General features: G+C 32.6%; 2 protein-coding genes across 2 annotated transcripts; one reads left to right on the top strand and one right to left on the bottom strand.

Annotated features, from left to right (window-relative positions):
• The first annotated feature begins 10,048 nt into the window (after positions 1 to 10,048).
• On the top strand, positions 10,049 to 16,073 carry LOC7484881 (auxin response factor 2). The gene is made up of 15 exons (XM_002318731.4): positions 10,049 to 10,488; positions 10,576 to 10,688; positions 10,850 to 10,945; positions 11,040 to 11,096; positions 11,186 to 11,341; positions 11,443 to 11,527; positions 11,780 to 11,870; positions 11,963 to 12,127; positions 12,440 to 12,559; positions 12,727 to 12,802; positions 12,878 to 13,049; positions 13,135 to 14,066; positions 14,174 to 14,364; positions 14,491 to 14,690; positions 14,851 to 16,073. Exons 1-14 carry the CDS (start codon positions 10,356 to 10,358, stop codon positions 14,666 to 14,668), a joined length of 2,565 nt encoding a protein of 854 aa, XP_002318767.3. The 5' UTR covers positions 10,049 to 10,355; the 3' UTR covers positions 14,669 to 14,690; positions 14,851 to 16,073.
• A 1,914-nt stretch (positions 16,074 to 17,987) lies between these two features.
• LOC7454596 (transcription factor ICE1) lies at positions 17,988 to 22,176 on the bottom strand. Its single transcript, XM_002318130.4, has 4 exons — positions 20,706 to 22,176; positions 19,199 to 19,423; positions 18,734 to 18,904; positions 17,988 to 18,280 (listed from the first exon to the last, which is right to left on the bottom strand). The coding sequence occupies exons 1-4, from the start codon at positions 21,864 to 21,866 to the stop codon at positions 18,197 to 18,199; spliced, it is 1,641 nt and encodes a 546-aa protein (XP_002318166.1). The 5' UTR covers positions 21,867 to 22,176; the 3' UTR covers positions 17,988 to 18,196.
• Positions 22,177 to 24,939: the final 2,763 nt, after the last annotated feature.

Genomic DNA, 24,939 nt, shown 5'->3' with positions numbered 1-24,939 from the left:
AGTCAAGCAGACTTTCTTTCATTCCATTCCACCACCGACCCCAACTTATAGCACAAGATTGAAACCAGGAGGTGGTAAATTGTGATGAAATGGAAGACCTCGGCTAGGGTGTGAGGGGTCTGTTGAATTAATTCGATACTAGTTACTAGCTAGTTGCATAAGTAGGCACATAAATGTCTTTTCAATTTATTAGATTAGTTAATTAAGTCCACGCGTCAAGGGTTAAGTGGACAGGCACGGGGAGAAGAGGAGAGGATACTTTTGTCTTGCGTCAAAATATTGTTTTATACGTAAGAGATTTTGTATGGAATAATTTCTACAATATCTGGGAAGGATATGGAAAATATTATTGGGTAAAATGAAAATAATAATAATAAATAGGGAAGGTGGTGGTGGTGGTGGTGAGTTGGTGGTGGTTGTGGTGGCCATAGTTGTATGGTAGAGATAAGAGGGTAATCCTATAATGACATAGCTATATAAATTTATCAATGATGAAAGTTGAATAGTGTTAATAATAAAAGTGATAGAGAAGATGTTAATGAAGTTATTATGAAATATGTGTTATCTTATAGAAAATATTGTAATTATTTTGTATATAGTTTTTTTTGTATGTTGTGTGCGCGCGCACCTCACTTTTTTACTAAGTTGTTGTCTTATTTTTCTTTTACTTATTTACAGTCCAAGCTTTATATGGACACCCCACTTCTAGTTTGAGAAGGTATGCTATGAAATGTGTTATCTTATAAAAAATATTATAATTATCTTGTATTGAGTTATTCTTTATAATATGATTTACGTTATCATTTATATGTTGTCATATATATATATATATATATATATAGAGAGAGAGAGGGGGGGCGCCACATAAAGTTAAGCCTTCTATTTTACAAAAGATACTATTTTATTTTTTTGAATTGAAGCAATAATCTAATGGTTGAAAATTTTTGATGTAAAATTAGTTTTTTGTGTGTAGTATGGGTTGCTGTTAAATGCATATTATGATATTTGAATTGAAGCAATAATCTAATGGTTGAATTGAAGCAAAAGATACTATTTTTTTTTTTTTGAATTGAAGCAATAATCTAATGGTTGAAAAATTTTGGTGTAAAATTAGTTTTTTGTGTATAGTATGAGTTGCTGTTAAATGCATATTATGATATTTGAAAGGTACGATTTCTTTTGGTTTACACATTAATTGTGGTTCTTCATTATCTCTTCATGGCTTTATTAATGCTGATTGGGCTGGTAGTATTAATGATCATAAGTTTATCGAGGCTTGCCTTGTCTTTTTTTACACCACTCTCATTTCATGGAAATTTAATAAGTTGTTAATTGTTGCTCGCTTATCCATTAAAGTTGAGTATAAAACTTTAGCTAATGACACTGCTGAAGTTCTTTGGCTTCGCTATCTCTTGTTAGATTTATGTTTCTGTCCTAGTTATGTCATTATTATTTGGTGTAACAACTTGGATGCTATTCATTTATCTGCTAATCTAATTTTTCATGCTCGTAGCAAGGTTGAGTATCATTTTATTTAGGATAGAGTGATCAAAAAGGATATTCAGATTCGCTTCGTATCCTCAAAGGACCAACTCGTTAATGTTCTTACTAAGTTGTTGTCTCACTCTTTTTTTATTCATTTACAATCAAGGTTTATGTAGGCACTCTACTTTTAGTTTGAGAAGGTGTGCTATGAAATGCGTTATCTTATAGAAAATATTGTAATTATCTTGTATCGAGTTATTCTTCATAATATGGTCTACATTATCATTTATGTGTTGTCATATTCATATATAAAGAGAGAGGGGGGGAGGGAGGCCGCCACATTAAGTTAAGCCTTTTATTTTACACATGATACTATTTTTTTTAATTGAAGTAATAACGATAATTAATATTATAAGTTAGTTTCTTATCATATGATGTTTTTTTGTAATTTTATAATTCAATGAATAATTAAATTTATTAACTGTCTAAAACTTTAAGTGTGGGTCGACGTCTTATGCAAAACAAAAATAAATAAAAAACCAGAATTGTTTTCTTATATTTAATGCAAAACAAATATATTGACTGGCCAAATTTCTCTATAAAAGTTATTCGCTAGCTCGTCTAGTCGGTAAAATTACTTGGCATCACATGATCATATGAGATAGAATTTTGTATAAACAAAGAGATTATGGGAGGTGGAGAATTATCCAAATTCCCACTATGTAATTCAAAGCCTAAAAGGTGGCAAGAAAGACATGAATAATTAGCAGTATTAAATTTGAATTGAATATTTTGATATATTCTATCTCGATATCATCTTTTTCCTTGGCTAATACTTAATAATAATTGTCAGTAATCTTTGATACAACTATGCGATCCTGTGGGTTTTAAACAAACATCTTTCGTGTGAGTGGATGCAAAATGCTCTCTATCATGGACGTAGCGCCGTCCCTTTCTGACCATGCGGGCATAAATCATCCGGATTCAAGAATATCATATTGAGGTTGCAACTTGAAAGCTAATGATTTCTTCTTAAATAGTATATATTAAGTCGTGTTGTTTGATATTGGTGATGTGATTATTTTTTAAATTATTATTTTTTAAGAAATAAATCTAAATAATTATATTTTTTAAAATTTATTTTTGATAATAACATATCAAAATAATCTAGAGATATAAAAAAGTTTAGCAGAAGAAAATTTCAAAATTTATATTATAGCACGTTTATGTTGTATTTGTAACTGTGTTTTAAAAAATATTTGATTGTTATTTTTTTAATAGTTTTAATATATTAATATTAAAAAAATAAAAAATTATTTTGACATATTTTTTATAAAAAATATAATACGCTGCAGTAATGAGAGAGAGATAATAATTAAATTTTTTTAATACAAAACAAGACATACCGAAGGATTGGATGGCTCGATCGATATCCTCATGTCTTAATCAATTTATAACTCCATATTATTGGTTTAATGTGCGGATCTTAGAGCATTAATTTTAGGGTGTTGCCATATTAATCATCATGGACCGAGTCAGGCAAATTTTCCACTTAAAAAAAAAGGTATGAAAATTAGCTTGATGATAACTTTATCATGCGATAAATAATAAATAAACATGCATATTATCAGACAAAAATACATATTTTTTTTTAAAAAAAAAGGAAGCTTCTGACGTCACGGGGGTTGGTCCAAAAACAAAACATCAAGGGAATAGTAATTGATTATTTGCCCCTGTTTCTCTCTTTGAAAGCCGGTCCACTGTCAATGCTTTGGACACCCACGATCAATTTACAAGATCATATCAATCTTTGTATCTGGACAGAGCTTTTTAACTCAGTGGAGTTCCAGACCACTTGACAAGTTTGTAAACTGCAAAATAATTGGTGTTTGTGGAATTATACACACACACACACACACACGCAGTTCGAGCTATTTTTATGCATGGATGCAAAGTCTGCGGTGAAATATAATGTAACTTGAACTTTCCAGGAGTATAAATTATGTTCATATTCTTTAATTTCACAGGTAACCTTGAATTAAAGGGTAGAATCTAGAATCTAGCCCGCCTGTGAAAGAAATTATATATACAGTTGCGTTAGGATACCGTTGGTTGTATCTTCGGATTGCCCATCATGTACGGCTGGCTGGCTGGCTTGATCTTGACATGCACAAGCATGCTACAATGTCTACGAGTCTCGGTCTCGTACGCCATAATTAATGTTTTTATTTTCTTGATTTAATATATAGTGTTTTCGAACCATTTTTTGTCTAGGAAATATTTACCCTTGTTGTCTTTCTTTTTAGTTCTTGGAAGTCAGGTTCAAAAGTTGAATGATAGGTTTCAACAATCCCCTAATTTGGTAAAGATTTGACATAGGTTGTGTCTTTAGTGAGATTAAGGGATTTGCAAGTTCTAAGCTAGATTGATGATTTGTTTGAAAAATCAATTTATAGAGATACAAACGAGTATACAGGAGTGTGAAAATAGAGTTTGTGGGTTTAACTTCGATAATTGATTTATGAAAAGCCGGTTTGACTGTGATTGTGATTGTTTTTTAAAGTATTTTTCATTCAGAAATACATCAAAATGATATTTTTTTATTTTTTAAAAATTATTTTTTATATTAGCGCATTAAAATGATTTGAAAACACCAAAAAATATTAAATTAAAGTAAATAAAATAATAAAATTTAATTTAATTTTTTTCAAAAATATTTTTGAAACGCAAAAATAAACGGGAAAAGACTAAGATTATATTTTAAATGGTGTTTTATGAAATTTTAATTTTTTTATATTATTAAATTATTTATATATTAATATTAAAAATAATTTTTTAAAAAACAACGATTTGATCAAGAGAGTATTCCAAAAGCATGGAGGGAAGTGGATTGGAGGTTAAGTTTTGAAAAGTATTTTAAAATAATAAAAACACAACTCAACTCTGAAATGATCACATCTTGTAATGGATAATTAATCAATCATATCTTGCCGTATTTGATTTGTTAAGAGATACGAAGACACATTCTCTAACAAACATGGTTGCGGCAAGCTCGACATAAGCAACATTTTCCTAACAAGCGTCGTACACAAGGGTGTGTGCTTGTTTTGGGGAGAAATGGAGAGGAAAGACGGCCCTTCTTCTTTAAAAAAATGGAAGAAAAATCTTTTAAATTTCCCACAAAAAAATAAAACAAGGGGGTAAAAATCTTTTCACTTAGAGAGTGGGGTAAATTTCTCCAACTATTTTAATATTAAAAAAATACAAAAAAATAATAATATGATTTGGCATGTTAATTTCCCTTCATTTACGATGTTTTAATTTTTATTATTTTAATAATTTTGTGGTTTTCTCTACTTTTTGTAAAAAAAAAATTAAATCTAAACTACTAACGTAGGCCTAGACAGGTTTGAATTGAAAAAAAAAATAATTGAATATATTTGATTTGATCCATGATTTAGTTAATTTGCTTAAACTTGATCTAAACCCGGTTAAAAATTTATTAATTTTTTAAAAATATCAAAATAATATTAATTTTATTTATAAAAAAAATAGTTGACACTCCCATTCTATTACCCTTGCCATGCTCTTGGTTAAGTTATAAAACGATTTTTTGTATCTATTACTTTAATTTATTTTAGTTTTCCCCTCTTGTTAACAAGAAGACGAGATTTCGAAATATTTATATTCTATTGTTTTTTGGTCTCGAGGCGTGTGTTGTAAAAATAAAAAAATAAAACGAAACCTTGCATAATTAATTCATATAGTATCTCTTTCCCCTCCATCCAAGCTACATGTCAGAGCTTCGAAAACATTCCGTCTAAAATTAAAACATGTGTTTTAAATTTCCAAAATGCCCTTATTGCTGAATTATGCTAATATATTAGTCAATATAATAATTGATAATTTGACATATTGACTGGAAAATATATAAATTAATGGCTGGTGTGTATAATAATTTTAATAATAAGATGGTAAAAAAGAAGAATTCATGAATTCAATGTTTATTTCTTTATATCTGTGCTACCCGAAAAATGACATGGGGGATCATGTATGGTCTCTGTTCGTAATGAGGGGAGTCGATATCTCAACCAATAAAAAAATATTTTTTTATATTAATATATTAAAGATACTTGAAAAAAATATTAATTTAATAATTTTACGAAAACCGGGTGACATTAACGTAGCAAAGTTTCTCCTTGGACGAGACAAAGGGCGAGGAATAAAGCACCAATGACCTTGCAGAACGTGTGCGTGTGCGATAGGGCTAGAGCAACAGTGGTGGCAGAGGATAGGGTAAATAAAATAGAATGAGAGAATGTTAAAAAGATTTTTCTTTTGGAGATATAAAAACTTTTCAGGACAAAGATTCATCCCTTTGTTGCTTTAGACCATACACAACTGCTAATAGACAATACATGTGGGGCCCACTGACTTCCATCACCTGCTCTTCCCCCCCTGCTGCCTGCTTGGACCATCACGTGAACTTGCCCTTCATTTTCTCGGCACCCGTTTTTGCTCTTCTCGTCTCTAATGTAATGGTGTGTTGTCAAAGGAACTCATTTATACCTGACTCGTTTTGTTGTTGTACCTGCCTTTTTTTTTTTTAAATTATTTTTTAAAAAAATTATTAATAAGTTATTTTAATATATTAATATCAAAAATCTTAAAATATATTATTTAAATATATTTTTAATTAAAAAATATTATCCATTAAATTAATTGGTCAGATAAAAACTTCAACTTGTCTAGAATATCTAGCTTCTTTTTTTTTGTTATATTGAATATTTGTAAATGTAATTATGGTTGTTTTATATTAAAATAGTATTTTTTTAATATTTATTTTTTATATTAGCATATCAAAATAATTAAAAAATTAAAAAAAAAACATATCTTTATCCAGGTCATACCCTTAACAAGGGCATCTCCTTCAACTAAAAAACCTTCATTGTCCAAAAAATAATAATAATAATAATAAAGTTTTCCTTTTTCATTTAAGTTTCGTTTTAATAAAATAAAATTTCTCATAACTCGTTTTGGTGTAAAAAAATCATAATTTATTACATGAAACCTTTTTGTGCGTTAGAGAGGCTGTTTTGGCATTACAAAATTAACTAGAATGATTCTTGTAAAAAAAAAACTTTTTATTGAAGATTTTTTTTTATGCAACGAGATTTGCTGTCTATAATACGATTTTCATTGTTTATTAATACTAATTATAAAATTGATGAGGTATCTGGTTTTAATTTAAATTAAAGTACATTTAATCAAGATTCTTCTGGGGCTACAAAATTTGTCGTTTATGATATAAACATCACGTAACGACGTCGGTGAGATTGTCTTTTACACGCTTGTGGTTATGAATTTTTTGAATATTCTAGCACAATTATATATATATATATATATATATATATATATATATAGAAAGGTCGTATATATGTATATGAATCATTCAAAATTTCTTTTATGCTTGGAGCATCTTCAATGTATGAGAAAAAAAAAACTATTTCTTTTACTTTTCTTCCATGTGTTGTTTTGTAGCTCCAATGGAATAGTCAAAATATATTTTTATAGGAGAAATATCATTTCTACATATCTATAAAAAAAACTAGAATATTAAAATATTCTTTTTTTCATCCATTAAACTTTTCCAAAAAAAAAAAGTCAAAAGTATTGATACTAAATACATTAAAAACTTGAATTGTTTTTTTTTAAATGATGTTTATTTAACTCCTTGATAGTCACTGCCTTACTTATGAGGTAATTTGGCAACGCCTTTGCATTTAAAATAAATCAAGTATGTACTTTTTTATATTTCAAGAAAAATGTATTTTAATTTCTCAAATAATGTTTTGATGACCTGGAAGAATATAAAAAAACAAATATTTCTATCAAATGTATTCCTCCTAAGTGCCTACTTGATGGAGACTCGTTTAATATAGCAAAAGGTGTCTTTTATTGCGTGAAATTTATTTTTCATTCACTAGGACGAGGCATTTGATATAAATATAGAAGTAAAATATATCTAATTGAGATTTATTTGGAACAACAGAATTTATCATCATATATAAACTTGCTATAATGTTACTTGTAAGCTTGTCTCTTATACACCTATATGTATTTGTGTATATATAGATATATATATAAAAAAGCATAACATGAGATTTTAGTGCATGTTTGAGATTAGGGTAGTTTTTGTTTTTCAAATTATTTTTCTTTTTAAAAAAATATTAAATAGATGTTTTTAGTGTTTTTTCTATGATTTTGCCGTGGTGATTTTAAAAATAAAAAATATTATATTGATATATTTTCAATTAAAAAATATTTTTAAAAAACATTTTATATTACATTATCAAATATATATTTAAATTAATTTTAAGTTCAATAAATTAACAAGAAAATATCCGTGCCTAAATTTCTCTCCATATAATTATCTTATGACGTGTAACAAGAATGTTACACAATCCAGAAGTGGTTATTTAAAACAAAACTATAAAATAAATGTAAACTTTTCAAGTTATTATTCATTTTCAAGATAAATTTTCCTTGTTTGTCTTTAAAAATGGAAGGCCCTAAGTGAAGGAAGAAATTAGGTCTCCACTCTCAAATAACTTTCTAGGTCTCCACAAATATCTCATACCTCCTAATTTGCACATAATTACTATAAAAAGCAAATTAAATGGTCATTAGTTTCTGCAAAGACAACATGGACGCACCATTTGCTACTCAATTTTTTTTAAAAAAAGCAATGATCAAATGTTTACTATAGGGCTAATTGGCGATGCAAAGCATGTATTAGATTATATAAATGTCTATTTGAAATGGGACATGTCTGGCATGGTGAGCATGGCCCATATAAAAATTCAAATTTTGCCTTCATTTCTCCATCACGCAAAATAAAATTTCGAAACCATTTTTTTTCTTGGTTTCATAGCCTTCTCTGTACCTCAAGAAACAATTTTTTTGTTAGTGGAAAACAATGTTTTTGTCTTGATCATAGGTTAGTGCTGATCACCAGGCACCAGCTGTAGGTTTTGCCTTTGATCTTTTAGGAAATGGAGCAAGAAATCGAATAAAGCCTGGCTTTATAGCTTTATCTTAGCTCAAAATATGTAAAGATGACTGTAAACATTACCAAAAATAGCAAAAGTAGCCACCTCAATTTCATGAAAACAAACATTATCGTATAAAGTCCTTGTCATCAATAAAGTAAGAGATCGAATCTCTAGTTATGTTTACCACGATAAAATCAGATTTCTCACGAGGAAATAATCGTACGAGATAGTATGGGTGACCATGGCTCTTCATAATTGCGGTACCCTACAACCCATGGCGCACGACAGCACCTGGCGAAACAGCTAGAGAAAATGCAGTAAGATTAAAGAAGACAGTTCAATAGATAGAGACATTGCTAACGTGCGCCATTGAAGTTAAACTACACACCCCTCCCATTTCACTTCCATCCAAACCTGCCTGTTAATAGCACGGCAAAACCACTTCCCCATAAAATCTGAACAGCTTTTCCATTATAACAAACGCCGTTAGCTGGGAAGCACCTATCATATATTGACACGGCTTAACGTCAAGTCAACTCCGTTAGCTCCAAGCAAATAATAAACAACCGCCTTTTTTTTTTTTGTATTAAAATTATTACCATCTCTTATCCGGTAATAAACAAGACAACCTTTCGAATCTCCTCGTGTCCACGCTTGGAAACAACAACGTTTTTTTCTTTTAATGTTTTTTTTTAAAATATATTTTTCATTAAAATTGCTGTAAAATTTTTTACATTAATAAAAATAAAAACATAGGTTTTTATAAATAAAAAATAAGTTATTTTAGCTTTTAAAAATAAAGATTTGAAGGATAATTATGTATGAGATATCTCCTATTTATTTTTTTACTTTAAATTATTTTTTTTGTATGTGTTTTTAAATCGTTTTGATGTACTGATATTAAAAATAAATTTTAATTTTTTTTAAAAAAATATTATTTTAATATATTTTCAAGTAAAAAATAATTTAAAAAATAACCACTATCACAATATCAAACATTACTATAGTGTAAAAAGAAGAAGTTATTTGATTAGCCAAATAGTTTTTTTTAATAATCATATAAAAAATAAAAATTATTACAATACTAAATAATCTTAAAATCTATAAAATGAAGGGTTTTAGATTTTATTTTACTTTATTTAGTAAAATAAATTTTATATTTTTAGATAATAGTTTCTAAACTAAAATTCAAACAATAACGAAAATATACAAACCTCCCAAAATATTACAAATAAAATAAATAAAAACACTCTAAGTCTATTATTTATCAGCATATCAACCCATATAAAATAATTCCTTTAAAAATGAAAGTATTTGCAAATGCATTCCCAAAGCGTTGGCATTCTTTTGATAGAGACAAGTAGTATATACTGAATGTTAAGAAAAATAATAAGAAAATACAGGTGACCGGCTAATGCCGGTAATAAGACTGGTTAACATTTGACTGCAGTTGAAATGATTGCAACTCTGTTTTGACCAGAGATGGTTAAAGTCTCTCTTCCTCCACAAACAACACACAAAAAAGAAAACGCACACAAAGAAGAGAGAGAGAGAAACATAGAGAGAGAGAGCTAGAATTGCAGAGATAGAGAGAAGTGAAGAGCGAAATTGAAGCTTAAACGAGGAAATTTTATGGAGAAATGAGAGAGTAGTAGTTTTATGGTGTTGGCGTATGTAACTGTGAAGATTAATTGTGTTTTAGAGAGAGAAAGTGGAGAAATGGTTGATTAGAGTTGGATTATTTGTGAAATTAAGTTAATTATTCTGTTTTAAGAAGAGATCTAAAGTAAGAGAAGGAAAGATTGTGATAATTTTATGGCTTCCTCAGAGATTTCAGCAAAAGCTAACAGTGGAAACATTAAAGGAGGAGGAGAGAGCTTCTCTTCTGGTTACAGTGAAGCTATGGAAGGGCAAAAAGGTCATTCCACCCATCCAAGCTCAGCTAGAGGTACAATTCACGCTTCAGTGGATGTTTGAAGTGATTTTTTTTGTGGATTTCTCTTTTGGATTTTGAGTTTGTTTTGTGCTGTTGTAGATGCTGAGACTGCGTTGTATAATGAGCTATGGCATGCTTGCGCTGGTCCTCTAGTGACTGTACCTCGCGAAGGAGATCATGTGTTTTATTTCCCTCAAGGACATCTAGAGCAGGTTTGGTTTTGTTTTGTTCTAGCTGTATCTTTTTTGCCTTTTTCTTTGAGATTTTTTAGCTATAATTCAGCAATCATTTTTGCGGGTTTAGTTTGTTTTCTGGACTTTTGAAGGTTTTGTTGTTGGATTTTTGGTGTGATTGGGTTGTGAAATGGGTGTAGGTGGAGGCATCGACGAATCAGGTAGCAGACCAGCAGATGCCGTTGTACGATCTTCCACCGAAGATCTTGTGTCGTGTGGTTAATGTTCAATTGAAGGTATGCGAAATCTGCTTATTAGTTCGTGTTGGGTTTTTTAGGGTTTTGCGTGTCTGGTGGTTTGCTTATGCGATTAATTTGTGAATTATCACAGGCTGAACCGGATACTGATGAGGTGTTTGCACAAGTGACTCTACTTCCTTTGCACAACGTAAGTATTCGCTGTTGATTTGTGATTATGTAGCGTTCGGGATTGGAATAGAAATTCTGATTTTTTTTCCATGGATTCTTTAATGTCAGCAAGATGAGAATGCATCGGAGAAGGAGCCTCCTCCACCTCCACCACCGCGATTTCATGTACATTCATTTTGTAAAACCCTGACTGCTTCGGATACCAGTACTCATGGCGGTTTTTCAGTTCTTAGACGACATGCAGATGAATGTCTTCCACCATTGGTGGGTTTTTACAGCTTCTACCTGGGGTTTACCTGTGGGCCTTCTTGTTGAATTAGGACTTAAGTTGTAAGTGTGGATGTTTAATACTTGCTGAATTACAGGATATGTCAAGGCAGCCTCCAACACAGGAATTGGTTGCCAAGGATTTGCATGGAAGTGAATGGCGATTCAGGCACATTTTTCGGGGTAATCATCTTATACTCAATGACCCTGTTATTTCCTCTAATACACCTGTGGTGGGAACATATTCAAACCTTTCCCACCTATTTGTGAATGTATCGAGACCCCTTTTAGTATAATATCTCCATTGTTGCGATGATGATGTCAACTTGCTGCCATAAAGCTTTAATGCATTTAGTTTCAACTTTCAAGGCATGGATTGTTGTTATAGCATTTAAGCCACCAGTTGCTTGATACACAAAATGATTTTAATGCCAGGTCAACCACGGAGGCACTTGCTTCAGAGTGGATGGAGTGTGTTTGTTAGCTCTAAAAGGCTTGTTGCTGGTGATGCCTTTATATTTCTAAGGTCTGCTTTCCTTGTTATACCCATTAGATTTGATGTTCTAATTTAATTTTGACTGTCTGAGTGGAATAAAATGTGTATTTTGCATTTTATAGAGGTGAGAATGGAGAACTTCGAGTTGGTGTTAGACGTGCAATGAGACAGCAGAGTAATGTTCCATCATCGGTCATATCCAGCCACAGCATGCATCTTGGTGTTCTTGCTACCGCATGGCATGCTGTTTCAACAGGGACAATGTTCACTGTTTATTACAAGCCAAGGTGAGTGGTTTATTACTAACTTGTGTCGAGAACAAATGAACTGGTAGAGTAATTTATTTATCAGTTTTTGATATGCAAATTTGTACATGTTTTGATTTTCCTTGATTTTGATTTTTGTTCATCATGGGATTTGATTGTTGATTAGCATGGCCTGGTTCCTTGAAGTGGAATGGTCTTGTTTTTGTAACTTATTCTGGTAAACAAAAATAAGGGGAATACATCTATCATATCTAAATATTAAAATGTACAATCGAGCGATTAATTTCTTGCCTTCAGTTGGTAACCTTAATTATTCTAATTGTCTTGCTACAGGACAAGTCCTGCTGAGTTCATTGTCCCATTTGATCAATACATGGAGTCTGTCAAGAGTAATTATTCCATAGGGATGAGGTTTAAAATGAGATTTGAAGGAGAAGAAGCTCCTGAGCAAAGGTATGACTGCTGCTTGCTTTCAGGTTTTGTGCTGAAAGCTACCTGTTATTTGGAAGTTTGATGTACCCTGGCAATTTCTTGTCTGTGATTTAAGCTTTGTAGGATTATTGGATGTTTGTGTCCATGGAAAACGTAACATTTTGGTGGTTCATGATTTTCTGTTGTAGATTTACTGGCACTATTGTCGGAATTGAAGATGCTGATCCCAGTAGGTGGAAGGATTCTAAATGGAGGTGCCTTAAGGTAGTATTGTAGTATATATGATGGCAGGTAGCACTTTCATTTAGAGTGCTAAACAGTGTTTTATGTTCCTACCAGGTGAGATGGGATGAAACTTCTACAATACCTCGACCAGATAGAGTTTCACCATGGAAAATAGAGCCTGCTCTTGCACCTCCTGCACTAAATCCTCTTCCAATGCCCAGGCCAAAAAGGCCCCGAGCAAACATGGTGCCCTCATCTCCCGACTCCTCTGTTCTTACCAGAGAAGGTTGGTTCTGTCGTTAATTGATGATGTCTGTAGATAATTTAAGTAGTTAAAATGATATTTAAGTCTCTTGACTATTAATGTGCAGGTTCATCCAAAGTAACTGCAGACCCTTCATCAGCAAGTGGATTTTCAAGGGTCCTGCGAGGTCAAGAGTTCTCGACCTTGAGAGGCAATTTCGAAGAGGGCAACGAGTCTGATGTTGCTGAAAAGTCTGTTTTGTGGCCACCCTCAGCAGACGATGAGAAGATTGATGTGTTATCATCTTCAAGAAGATTTGGATCAGAGTGGTGGATATCCTCTGCCAGACAGGAACCGACCTACACAGATTTGCTATCTGGCTTCGGGGCAAATGCTGATTCATCCCATGGGTTTGGTGCTCCGTTTGTTGACCAAACTGCTGGGGGCGCTAATCCAATGAAGAAACACTTGTCAGATCAAGGGCAGTTCAATTTGCTTGCCAGCCCATGGTCCATAATGTCCCCAGGCCTCTCTCTAAAGTTGTCAGAGTCAAACTCTAGGGTTCCAATACAAGGCAGCAGCGATGTAACATATCAATCAAGGGAAAATATCAGATACAGTGCATTCAGTGAGTATCCCATGCTTCACGGTCTGAGAGTCGAGCAATCTCATGGAAACTGTATGATGCCTCCCCCGCCATCTCATTTTGATAATCATGCTCATACAAGAGAGCTAATACCAAAACCCAAACTGGTGCAAGAACATAATACCGGAAAATCTTTGGATGGAAACTGCAAGCTATTTGGTATTCCCCTGAAAATTAGTAAACCCGCCACACCAGAGCAAGCAGGACCAACAAACATGGTGAACGAACCGATGGGTCACACCCAACCTGCGAGTCACCAACTCACATCTGAATCAGATCAGAAGTCAGAACACTCCAGGGGTTCAAAGTTGGCCGATGAAAATGAAAACGAGAAACCACTCCAGGTTGGCCACATGCGTATGAGGGACAGTCATGGAAAAGCACAAAACAGCTCAACCAGGAGTTGTACAAAGGTTCTTGCCTATTTGCTCACCAAACATCTTTCTTTGGTTACATAAGATGTTTGGTATATGCCTGTTAGAAAAAATTCATAAGCTAATTGCATCTTTTGTTACTTCAGGTTCACAAGCAGGGGATTGCACTTGGTAGATCCGTTGATCTTACGAGGTTCAATAACTATGATGAGTTGATTGCTGAATTGGACCGGTTGTTTGAATTTAATGGTGAATTACTGGCTCCCCAAAAGAATTGGTTGATTGTGTATACTGATGACGAGGATGATATGATGCTTGTTGGAGATGATCCCTGGCAGTAAGGACTCTTTAAATTTTGTTTGATAATTTTATTGTCTGTTGTCTTTTGACTCAGATATAGGCATTTGTCTGGGTTTCTTCCTGCTGTGGTCTTGTATAACTGGTGACATCGTGTGTGAAACAGGGAATTCGTCGGCATGGTTAGGAAGATTGTTATTTACACCAGAGAGGAGGTACAGAGGATTAAACCAGGCACTTTAAATTCAAGAGTCAATGAAAATCCATCGGGCGTGGAGGGTGAGGATGCTAAAGAAGCCAAACATCTGCCACTTCCTTCAGCATCTAGTCCTTTGAGTTGTTAGATTTGGCTTCCTCGGGTTCAAGGTAATTTTCTAGTTGTGTAAAGCAAGTTTTTACATTTCTGTCCTTGCATTCCTTAGCAGTAAATCCTGTTCAGATACCATGAGAGCCCTTTCCCTTGCGTTTAACTATTTTTAGAATGTGGATATTAACAGAAAATTATGTGCTGTCGTTCTTATGTCAGGTTTTGGGTTCAGGCAGCTAGAGAGTGCAATGGCTATTTCAGTTGGTAAGAATGAGATGGGTGCCAGTCTACTACTATTCAAGATGTCAAGTTTGCTGCTATAAAAAATAGATGCAAGAATGATATAATCCAATTTTGGACCTTTTATGGAGCTAGTATTGTATGGTGTCCAGTTATACATAATTTATATATAGCCGCAATGTCTAGCGATACCCTTGCTTTTTTTCTGAACCAAACCATCCTGAACCTTGTACATAACTACCTTACCTTTACCCTACCTCTTAATGTAAGTAAGTTTATACATCATCTAATGGGTTTTTGGGCAAGTCTAGCTCCCTCTTCTCCTAATGTTCCATGTTGTTGGGTTCCGTGGTTCTAGCCATCTCAAAGCGTCCTAGCAAATCATTTATCGTGCAAGGACTCCCAGAATTGGTTTCTAACATTGATGTCTATCACAAGTGTTTGTTATAATGTAGGCTTGAGAAGTGGTGGAGCCTCGGAGGTCAGGATTTTAGGCACACAGTGGAAAAAAGGTAAAGAAGTGGTTGGTGGGAGGTTGTGACAGAAGAGTGACCCGTTCTGCTTCTCTTGGGGAACCCAGTAAATAAAGGGGTTTCAGTCGCCTGCATGTGGGTTGCGGGCCAGGGCACCCGTTGGTGAGGGGTTCACATTAATGGGGAACAAGGGGGTGCCCGCATGATAAAGATAAGGCAAAAACGAAACTGGGTTTCATTTGTTGCAGCCAATTGACGATATGGAAGTGTCATCTTATCTGATCCAAGGCATGTACTTGATGTTTTACATCGGATTGGATCAAAGGAATTGGACGGTTGGGAATCTGAGTCTGTCACTCATCTTGCTTTGAATCACTTTTTGCTTGCTTGCCATTTTAAATTTTGGTTTAAGCAGTGGGGATTTCCTCTTCGAAGGACTGCATCTGCTGCTTACCTGGTTTTTGTTCTTCCATGGTTTCATGTAGTATCTTGCATGGTGGATGGGAAATTCAACGTGCTCTTAAGTAAAATCAAAGTGTTGCACACTCATTTTATGATAGGCCATGCTTGCTGGTATTATGAGATCCAAATCAGGAACGTTACCGTGAGTATGGTTCATCTTCATCAGAACCATAGACACTTGTTTTTTATAAACATATTAAAAATACCTTGTGCTATAATTGTTGTAGTTCTTTTTTATTCCACAGGGTAAAAGATTTTACTTGGAAAGTGAAGGCTCTTTTACATTATTTTCCGCGGTAAAATCCATAGAAATGACTTGTGTGGCCTGTGTAAAAACAAATTAGAAATCAGGGAAACTAGCTTTGGCAAGACAAATGAACTGTTACAGTGCTAAAGACATGGAGAATAAGTGTGAAAATGTTTCAAAAGGATGAGTGGAAAGCTCTTTAAATAAACCTTGATTCTCAGAGTTGGATGATCCTTGCTGCGGAGATGAAGACTAGAAAATCTTGAGTTGAACTCAGCAAGTATATGAGGAGAGGCCAAGTATTGTAAATTGAACAAGCATGGCAAGTCTATATGTGCAAATGTTTGAATAATCTATGTACGTTGTGGGTTTGATTATTTATTTTAATATAAAATAACATTCAAGCGTTGTTAATGCATGTCTTAGAAGAAAAAGAATTAATCAACATGATATGATATGACTTTGTTGATTTAATATATTTAAAAATAATTCAAATAACTAATAAAAATATAATATAATTTAAAATTTAAAAAAATCAAGATTTTTTTAATAATATTAAAATAATAACATATTAAATTGACTTAAATTAACTTGGGTTAATCTTGTAAATTTTGTTATTTAGATTATAGAACCCTTACAACCAAATATAAAACAAATAATTTTTTTATTAAATTAAATTCGTAATTAATTTAATATTGAAGGATGAAATTAAAATCAAACTTAACTAAAAAAAATAAATTGAGTTAATCTGAATTAACCTGCTAAACATAAGTGCGGAATACCCAATAAAAAGCAAATCAAAACAAATTATGAAACTTAATTTTCAATTAAAAAAAGAACACATAAAATTACCTGAGTCAATCGATCAAACTCATGAATTGGATCATAAGACTGAGATAACCTCGTAAAACACGAACTAAAACAAATTATGAAGCCTAATTCACAATCAATCCAATATTGAAGGATAAAATTGAAAAAAAAATCAACAAAAAAAACAAAAAAAAACTTGAGTCAATCAACTTAACCGCGACTCGAGTCATAAGACTACAATAACTGCATAAAAAACAATCGAAAAATAATTATAAAACTCAATTTCCAATCAACCTAATGTTGAATGATTAAATTGAAGAAAAAAATAAAAAACATACAAAATAACTTGAGTCATAAAAGTACGATAACTGCATAAAAAATAATAATGTTGAATGATTAAATTGAAGAAAAAAATAAAAAACATACAAAATAACTTGAGTCATAAGAGTACGATAACTGCATAAAAAACAATCGAAAAATAATTATAAAACTCAATTTTCAATCAATCTAATGTTGAATGATTAAATTGAAGAAAAAAAATATAAAACATACAAAATAACTTAAGTCAACTCGGGTTAATACACCAAACCCGGATTAGAAGACCAAGATAACTATATAGAGAGCAAATAAAAAATATTATAAAGTTTAATTCTCAATCAACTAAATGTTGAAGGATGAAATTGAAAGAGAAATATTCAAAAGGGTAGAAAAATATCGAATCAACCTAACTCGCAAAACTCACGAGCCAGATCATAAAATCATGATAACCTCATAGGAAAAAAATAAAAAAACAATTATGAAACTCAATTTCCTATCAACTCAATGTTGAAGGATGAAGTCGAGAAAAAAATAATTAAAACAAAAAAAAATAACTCGAGTCAACATAGCTAACCCACAAAACTCGTGACTCAGATCATAAAACCGGGAAACTTATATAAAAAAATCTAAACAAAATATAATACTCAATAAATTCAATATTAAAAATAAATTAAAAAAAAAAAGTCTGCACCAAAGTGAATGGGCTTAGTTTTCACTGTTTTTTCAAAGCCAGGCCCCTTTAGTATATATTTGATTAATTAATTAATGGGTATTTTTATTGAAATGCTGAAAGCAAGGCAGGAGAATATAGAATCTTGATTCTTTCAAAAATTCAAACTGATGGTGAGTTTTTCTGCATGATACCTACCCTACAGCAGCCTTTAGAGGCAACTAACTAATAACACTATTGGTGACATAGAAGACCACTTCGATTGACAGAAAGACAACAATTGAGCAACTTTTCCCGTCACCAGGCAACTGAGCTTCATAACGTTTCTTCAAGTTCAACTGATTACTACATCGCGCCATGGAAGCCAGCTGAATCCAGTAGGACTGCTTTAATTTGATCTGGATGCATGTCCTGCCCTTCTTTGCATTGCTGAGAAATAAAATGACATGTCAGTAAGCCAAGCATGAAACACATACAACGCAACAATCGCATCCAAGTTTGTGTACATCTAAATAAGAAGGTAAACCCTCGAACAGATGCAAGAAGGAAGTCATGAGGGAGAGTATATCCAATGGGATATAAATAAAGCCATTTGCATGATATACATCCCAAGATTTTAAAAGAGATTTGCAAACAGACAAGCTCGAATCTTTGCTATATAAAAAGGTTGAAGTTGGAAAATCATATGGATCAATGCGTAAGATACCTCAAAGTTTCACTTCCAATTTAATGGAGAATAAATACCAACTAATGGGATCACCATAAACAATATGATATTTGCTTTGTTTTTAACTAACAGGTATCATTTTAGACAAGGCTTGCAACACATGATGTGGAGTTTAGCTGTATATTCTACATTAGGAAGTAAAGGACAAAGAGTACCTCAGCTCGGAAGATATCCATGGCAAAACCATTGAAACAGCTAATGACAGCTTGCTGGATGTCTAGCCCAAGGTTATCCAAAGCTCTCATAGTGGAGAGCAAAAGACCTGGTTTGCGGCCACAAAACATGTGGATGTTTACAGCTCGCCCTTCTCTCACTCTAACCTCGACCTGTAAGTTTAGCAAAATAGTAACTCAACAGATGAAACGCTCATGTAATATAAAATGAACCACCCATTTTAAAATATACACTTGAGAACAGACTACATACAACCAAGTAATGAGAAATGAGACCAACATTGTGCTTGATAGGTTATTCAGAACCCACAATATCCAAGTGTTCCCTTTTTTGGAAATTTTAAAAACTGAAACTGTATGTCATAGAAGTATAAAATAGGATAAGCTAATTCAGCAACCATGCTAAATCCAACAGAGGCAATAAGAAAAAAAAATAAAAAAATTTACCCTTGCAGGTTGGCCATTTGGGCTTGGCAATGAGCCGGGGCAAAGTTTGTCCATGATACGGCTGGGCAGCGCTGATGGAGTCGGTGTCAAAGGATGAAAACTAGTGGTTGGCGTCAATGAAGAGCTGGGGGGAGTTGACTCCAATTCATTATGGAGGTCATTAATCCTTTGCAGAAGTTCTTTCAAGTAATCAATTGCATCCCCAAGGATTGATGCCCTATCCATCTGTAAGTGCAAGGCCAATAAAATTCCATAATATGATTTTAAAGCACGGGTGAAAAATTTGAGTTCCAAAATCCAGATGCATCTTTTAATAATTTGGCTTAAAGAGCGGAAGAGTTCTGTTTTCCTCCAGAAACGTCAGATTTTGGAGAGAGCATTTTTAAGATCAGCCAAATTAAACAGAAAGTGCAAAAACTGAAAGACTATTGTTTCAAGAATTTGTCATCTCTATTATGAATCTCAATATTCCTCAGTCCAAGATGAACTATTGAATCGTCATGTCAAAGAGTGATAAAATTTCAAAGGCAGATACCAGAGTTCAGCTAATGCAGACAGTACAAAAAATAGGTCATTTTGAATTTGTTTGCTTCTTCTGTGGTTCCTGAATCAGTAAGAAAAACTAAATGGGAAATGATGTTTCGGAGGAAAATTCAAAAATATACTCTTGAGATCCACAATAAAATGAATCAGGCTATGTATTTTCTGATTGAAGGAAGCTTAGGAAGTACAAACAGTTGGGAGTAGGCTGCAAATTATGTTGGACTGTGAAGGGGAAGAGTTTGGCTTTCGGCAGAACTTTCACAAATTCAAGGTATACTGTGATTTTCTTACATGGTTCAAAGCTTAAAAGTTGAAATAAAATCCAACCTTTATCTTTTCTCTTGTTCAATACACAATCTCAGATCTCTTAAGTAAGCTTGCAAATAATATCAGAATCAAAAGCTGTGTATTGGAAGTGGATTTCTTAAAATACTCATTGCTGAATGCAAGCTTGATAATCAACCTTGTGAATAAGTAAACCAAACACCGAGATCCATGAGTATGCCATGGCAAGAAAGCAAACTATACCAAGCAGGAAACACAGACAAATTAGAAGCGTCAGGAACATGGAGCTTCTAACAGGCACAGATAGAGAGGATTGTTAAGTCTATGGAAGAAAGCAAAATATATCAGCAAAAGGAATTGAAAGTCATAAGATTTAACCGATTCATAGGAAAGAAGGAAGAAAAGAAAAGAAGAAATCTGCAATTCAACAACTTCATGATGGAGAAAAAATAAAGGATTATGGTGAAAGTAAACAATGGTACCAGGGTCCATGTGAGAGGATTTAATGCAACTTTTTTTATCCATGCAAAAACAAAAGATGCTACTCATTCAAAAAAACAAAACAAATTACAAACACATTCTCTCTCACGCTCAAAGACATACTAAATGATTGTAAGGACAAAAAATTGCAGTGAACAATTCAAATTCACAAGAAAATGATGAGGAAGAAAATTCTTACTTTGCTGATCTTTGGAACAACAGACCTCAGCATGTACAGCCTATCATTGAGTTTCTTCCGGCGCCTCCTCTCTGCCATCAAATTCTTAGCTGGAAGCCCCCTTTTCTTCCCCTTTTGATCCACACCACCACCAGTAACACCACTATTCGCCTTTGAACTGTTTCCACCATTCTTGCCAGTCTCCTCCAAATTAGTATTCTCAGTAAATTCATCAGAATCATAATTCAAACCCGACCCATCAAAGCTAACATCCTCAAGAAAATCATCTCCACTACTAAATTTTCTCTTCTTGTCTTTCTCTTCACTAATTTGAGTCATTTCTCTCTTCCCTTTATCTCTCTCAACTTCACCCAAGTTCTTCCTCAAAGCTGCTCTCTTTTGAAACAAGGTAGGCTGTGCGCCCATTGAAGGGTAAGTTTCAAGAGGCCTTAACAATTTAGACCTGTTAAAAAACAACTGATTCCCCGAAATCTCATCAAGCCCTCTAAAACCATTAAACCCAGGACCATTTTCAGGCAACTGAAGCATGCGGGAACTTGAAAATTGTGGATCAGAACATAAATTAGGAATACTAATCTGACTGTTTGAGCTCAAATCAGTGAAATTCCCCAAATTCCCCAAAACACCACTTCCCCTGTTTAACAGAGATGAAACATTTGCTGTTGTAGTTGAATTTGTTCCTTGATTCTCAAGGAAACCAATTTCACTCAAATCAAACCCATGCTCTAAAGGGTTGTTAGAAACCACATTGAGGAGTGAAGACAAAGTGGGCTTTGGATGCATAAAGTAATGTACCTGAGAAGGATCCAAATTGTTGAAAACTGAAGAAGAAGGTGAACAAGAAGAGGAAGAATCCACTTGGTGAAGCAAAAGATTATCTGGGTCGACAAGACTTGGTGAAAAAGTGAGGTCTTTGATACTATCTTGATGGTTTTGATGAATAGTACTGTTGTTGTTAGTCACGTACCACTCATCTTCCACTTCAAACATAGATTTGAAAGTAGAAAGAGAACCCATTTCTTCTTTTCCCTCCAACATAACCCCGCCACAACCAGCTGCAGTATTGGTAATGTTGTTGTGGTGATGATGGTTTGTTGTTGAATCTTGCTCTTCTTTATGATCTTCAAGCCAAATATTGTTGCTATTGAGTCTATAAAGCATGGTTTTTTCTAGTCTTTTTCAGAGAAAACTGAAGGAAAGAAAACAAAAACAAATTGTTTAAAAAGAAAAGTAGAGAAAGAGAGGGAGTTAAAGAGAGCGAGAGAGAACGAAGAGGACGTTGCAGAAGGAAAAGGGCATTAGCTTTTTATAAGCTAAGCTTTACTGGCATTGGAGGAGCCAGAGAGGTAAAGGATATCCATTTTAGAGAAAGGATGTGGCACGCTATCCCTTTGAACGTTACTCTAATCTCTACAACTCTACATACAGGCAGCTTTGTCTCTTTCTGTGTTTTGTCTACCCAGTTGGTTTGGGAATCACATCAGGGCCACTCGTTCTTCTAACCTTAATTTTGTGCATCTTGTTCCTGTTACAACTTACAGGTTGCCGCTGCCAGGAACGAAATAGACCCACGTCAGAGAGTTCTGTTAAGTTCCCAGAAATTATGTTAATTATTTTAGCGGGACAAATAATAAATTATCTGAGATTTATGCACTTAGATACAGCTTCAAATTGCGGTTGAACAGTATTTTTAGTTTTTAATTTAATTTTTATTATTATTTTAATATGCTAACATAAAAAATAAAATATTTTAATATATTTTCAATCAAAAAATATTTCACGAATAAACTCTTAATATACAATTGTTTTATTCAATTTATTATGATAATATAGTACATGATATTTTTTAAAATTAATTTTTAATTAAAAATATATTAAAATAATATTTTTTTTAATTTTTTTTCTTAACATCAGTGCATTAAAATTATAAAAAAAACACTTTAAAATATATTAATTTAAAAAAAATAATTTGAAAAACATTTTAAAAAACATAAGATATCACAATATCAAACAAACACGAGAAAAAAAACATGAATTATTAAATTATTACATCAACTCCATTGGTAATTTTTATTAAAACAATATGGTTTCGTCTCTTTTTATTTACTTTTTATTGATGTAATTAAGTTTATATTAAGTTTGATTGTGTTGACAGAGACATTAATAACTCCTAGACGAATATGTGTAAGAAAATATTGCTTAAAATTGCAAGTGAATTTCATGAAATCACCAGCCCTTTTTTATAAATACATATCTCCTTAATTCATTACCAAGTCACCGTATATATAAAGGAGATATTGGTGTTAAAAAAAATAATATAAAATTATTCTTAAAATATTATTTAATAATTTAAATTTATGGATTGAACTAGTTTTTTTCAATACGATACCATTTGATTTTATCTGATTAAATTATAAGATTTATATAAATTCCAAGCTTAAAAAACTTATAATCAAGAAGATATATATATTAAAAATAATATAAAATTATTCTGAAAACTTAGACTTCTTCCTTATTTTAGTAGCTTTTTTCTAAAGTCCATTAAAATTCACATGGCACAATTGAATCCAATTAATGCAAACTCTAAATTAATTAATAATGTTTGTTATAAAAAATATATTTAAACTTTGGGAGGGCATTGTTGGAGATATATAGTTGATTATTTCATATCCATGCCTTATAGCAGCAGCCAATTGCTGCTCTGGTACCATAGAGTATATTTTAAGCCGTGGTCCCAATTTGTATATTTCTTTTATATACAATAAATTCTTCTTACAAGCAATGAACTGTAACTGAAACTAGCTTTACTTGCATACAATAAACTGTAACTGTCATTGTCTAAAATCTTTTTAATACAAGCATTTTATATATAAAAAAAACAAAATACATTGTTTCAAAATATACTTACTTCAGAGGGCTCGAGCAGATATTTCTGTAATTGTTATTTATTTATTTATTGGGAATAAATTTTGAGGAGGAGGATACATATTATATACGTAGATAGGTTTCCTCTCGAGCCCCAGGTATCTCGTGAATCTTTTTACTTCACCGCACCTAATACCCAATCAAGAACCTTAGCTTTCTTTTTTCAAGATTCGGTTGGTCAACAGTTCCTTCCCCTCCTTCATCTCCTCCACCTCTCCAAAATTTCATTTTTTTCTTCCTTTTATCCATGGTTTAATATCTTGTTTGGGTGTGTGTGTGTGTGTGTGTGTGTAACAGAGAAGGGTACTGTCATTATCAAAGTAAGATCTGCAAAATCAAGTGATGATTTTTGCTCTGCTAATTAATTGCTAAAATGATAGAGAATGCCTTGACCCACACGTTCTTTGAATTTGAGATGACAATGAAGTCGTTTCTTGAACTTTAAACGTTATTGTTCCCACACAAAAAGAATATAGCTATGAATAATTAATATGAAAAAAACTATTTTAAAAATAATCATATAGTAGGTGAGGTGATCCAGTAGTAAAAGCTTGGAATCAAGGGGCTTGTTTCTCCTGTAGTCTCAGGTTCGAGCCCTGTGGTTGTTAATATGATAGTCACTGAAGGCTTATATGGTCGTTAATTTCAGGGTCCGTGGGATTAGTCGAAACCGCACAAACTGACCCGGACACCTATATTAATAAAAAAAAATTGAGTAAAATCCCTTTAAATAACTAGAAAAGGTTAAGAGAAAACATTTTTGGGTCTGATATGGAACCTTTAGGATCTTAGTAACCTTGCTATGGATCTATAGAATATCTTAGAAAAAATTAAGTAAAATCCGACAATTATTTAAAAAATTATATTTGTTTTTGTTAAAAAGATGATTTGACGCTTTTGAATTTTTTATTTGACTTAAATTTATTTATTTAATCTATAAATATATCTGATAGATATTTCATATGATATAATCATACAAATTCAGATGCTGCGTTATAATTTTAATAATTATGAATCAATGATATGATAAATATCAAACTTCTCTTACTTTTTCTTGATGTAAAATCATCCTTTTAAAGCTGTGCTAATCAAACTATCTCGCCATGTCTTGCATGTCGTCCATGTTTTTCAGTTCTTACTGAAGAACATTTCCTTGATTTCTCAAGAAAAAAATAAATTCTTATACACAATATGTATTCACCTCTACAAATACAGAATTATAAATTATTAAATTCTATATCAATCCACTTCCCCTCCTCTGATTAACAAGAAGAATTCGAACCTATTGCTTGCTAAGAAAGAGAGAGAC

This window comes from Populus trichocarpa, chromosome 12 (genome assembly GCF_000002775.5).
Source record: "Populus trichocarpa isolate Nisqually-1 chromosome 12, P.trichocarpa_v4.1, whole genome shotgun sequence".
NCBI lineage: Eukaryota > Viridiplantae > Streptophyta > Magnoliopsida > Malpighiales > Salicaceae > Populus > Populus trichocarpa.
This window is presented reverse-complemented; position numbering and strand designations above follow the sequence as displayed.

Excerpts from the sequence above, each read along its gene's own strand:
- LOC7484881 (XM_002318731.4), top strand. The coding sequence starts at position 10,356 with ATGGCTTCCTCAGAGATTTCAGCAAAAGCTAACAGTGGAAACATTAAA. Across the intron at positions 11,097-11,185 it reads CTCTACTTCCTTTGCACAAC|CAAGATGAGAATGCATCGGA; the intron begins GTAAGTATTCGC and ends CTTTAATGTCAG. Across the intron at positions 12,560-12,726 it reads GAAGAAGCTCCTGAGCAAAG|ATTTACTGGCACTATTGTCG; the intron begins GTATGACTGCTG and ends TTTCTGTTGTAG.
- LOC7454596 (XM_002318130.4), bottom strand. The coding sequence starts at position 21,866 with ATGCTTTATAGACTCAATAGCAACAATATTTGGCTTGAAGATCATAAA. Across the intron at positions 19,424-20,705 it reads TTGTTCCAAAGATCAGCAAA|ATGGATAGGGCATCAATCCT; the intron begins GTAAGAATTTTC and ends TTGCACTTACAG. Across the intron at positions 18,905-19,198 it reads CAAATGGCCAACCTGCAAGG|GTCGAGGTTAGAGTGAGAGA; the intron begins GTAAATTTTTTT and ends CTAAACTTACAG.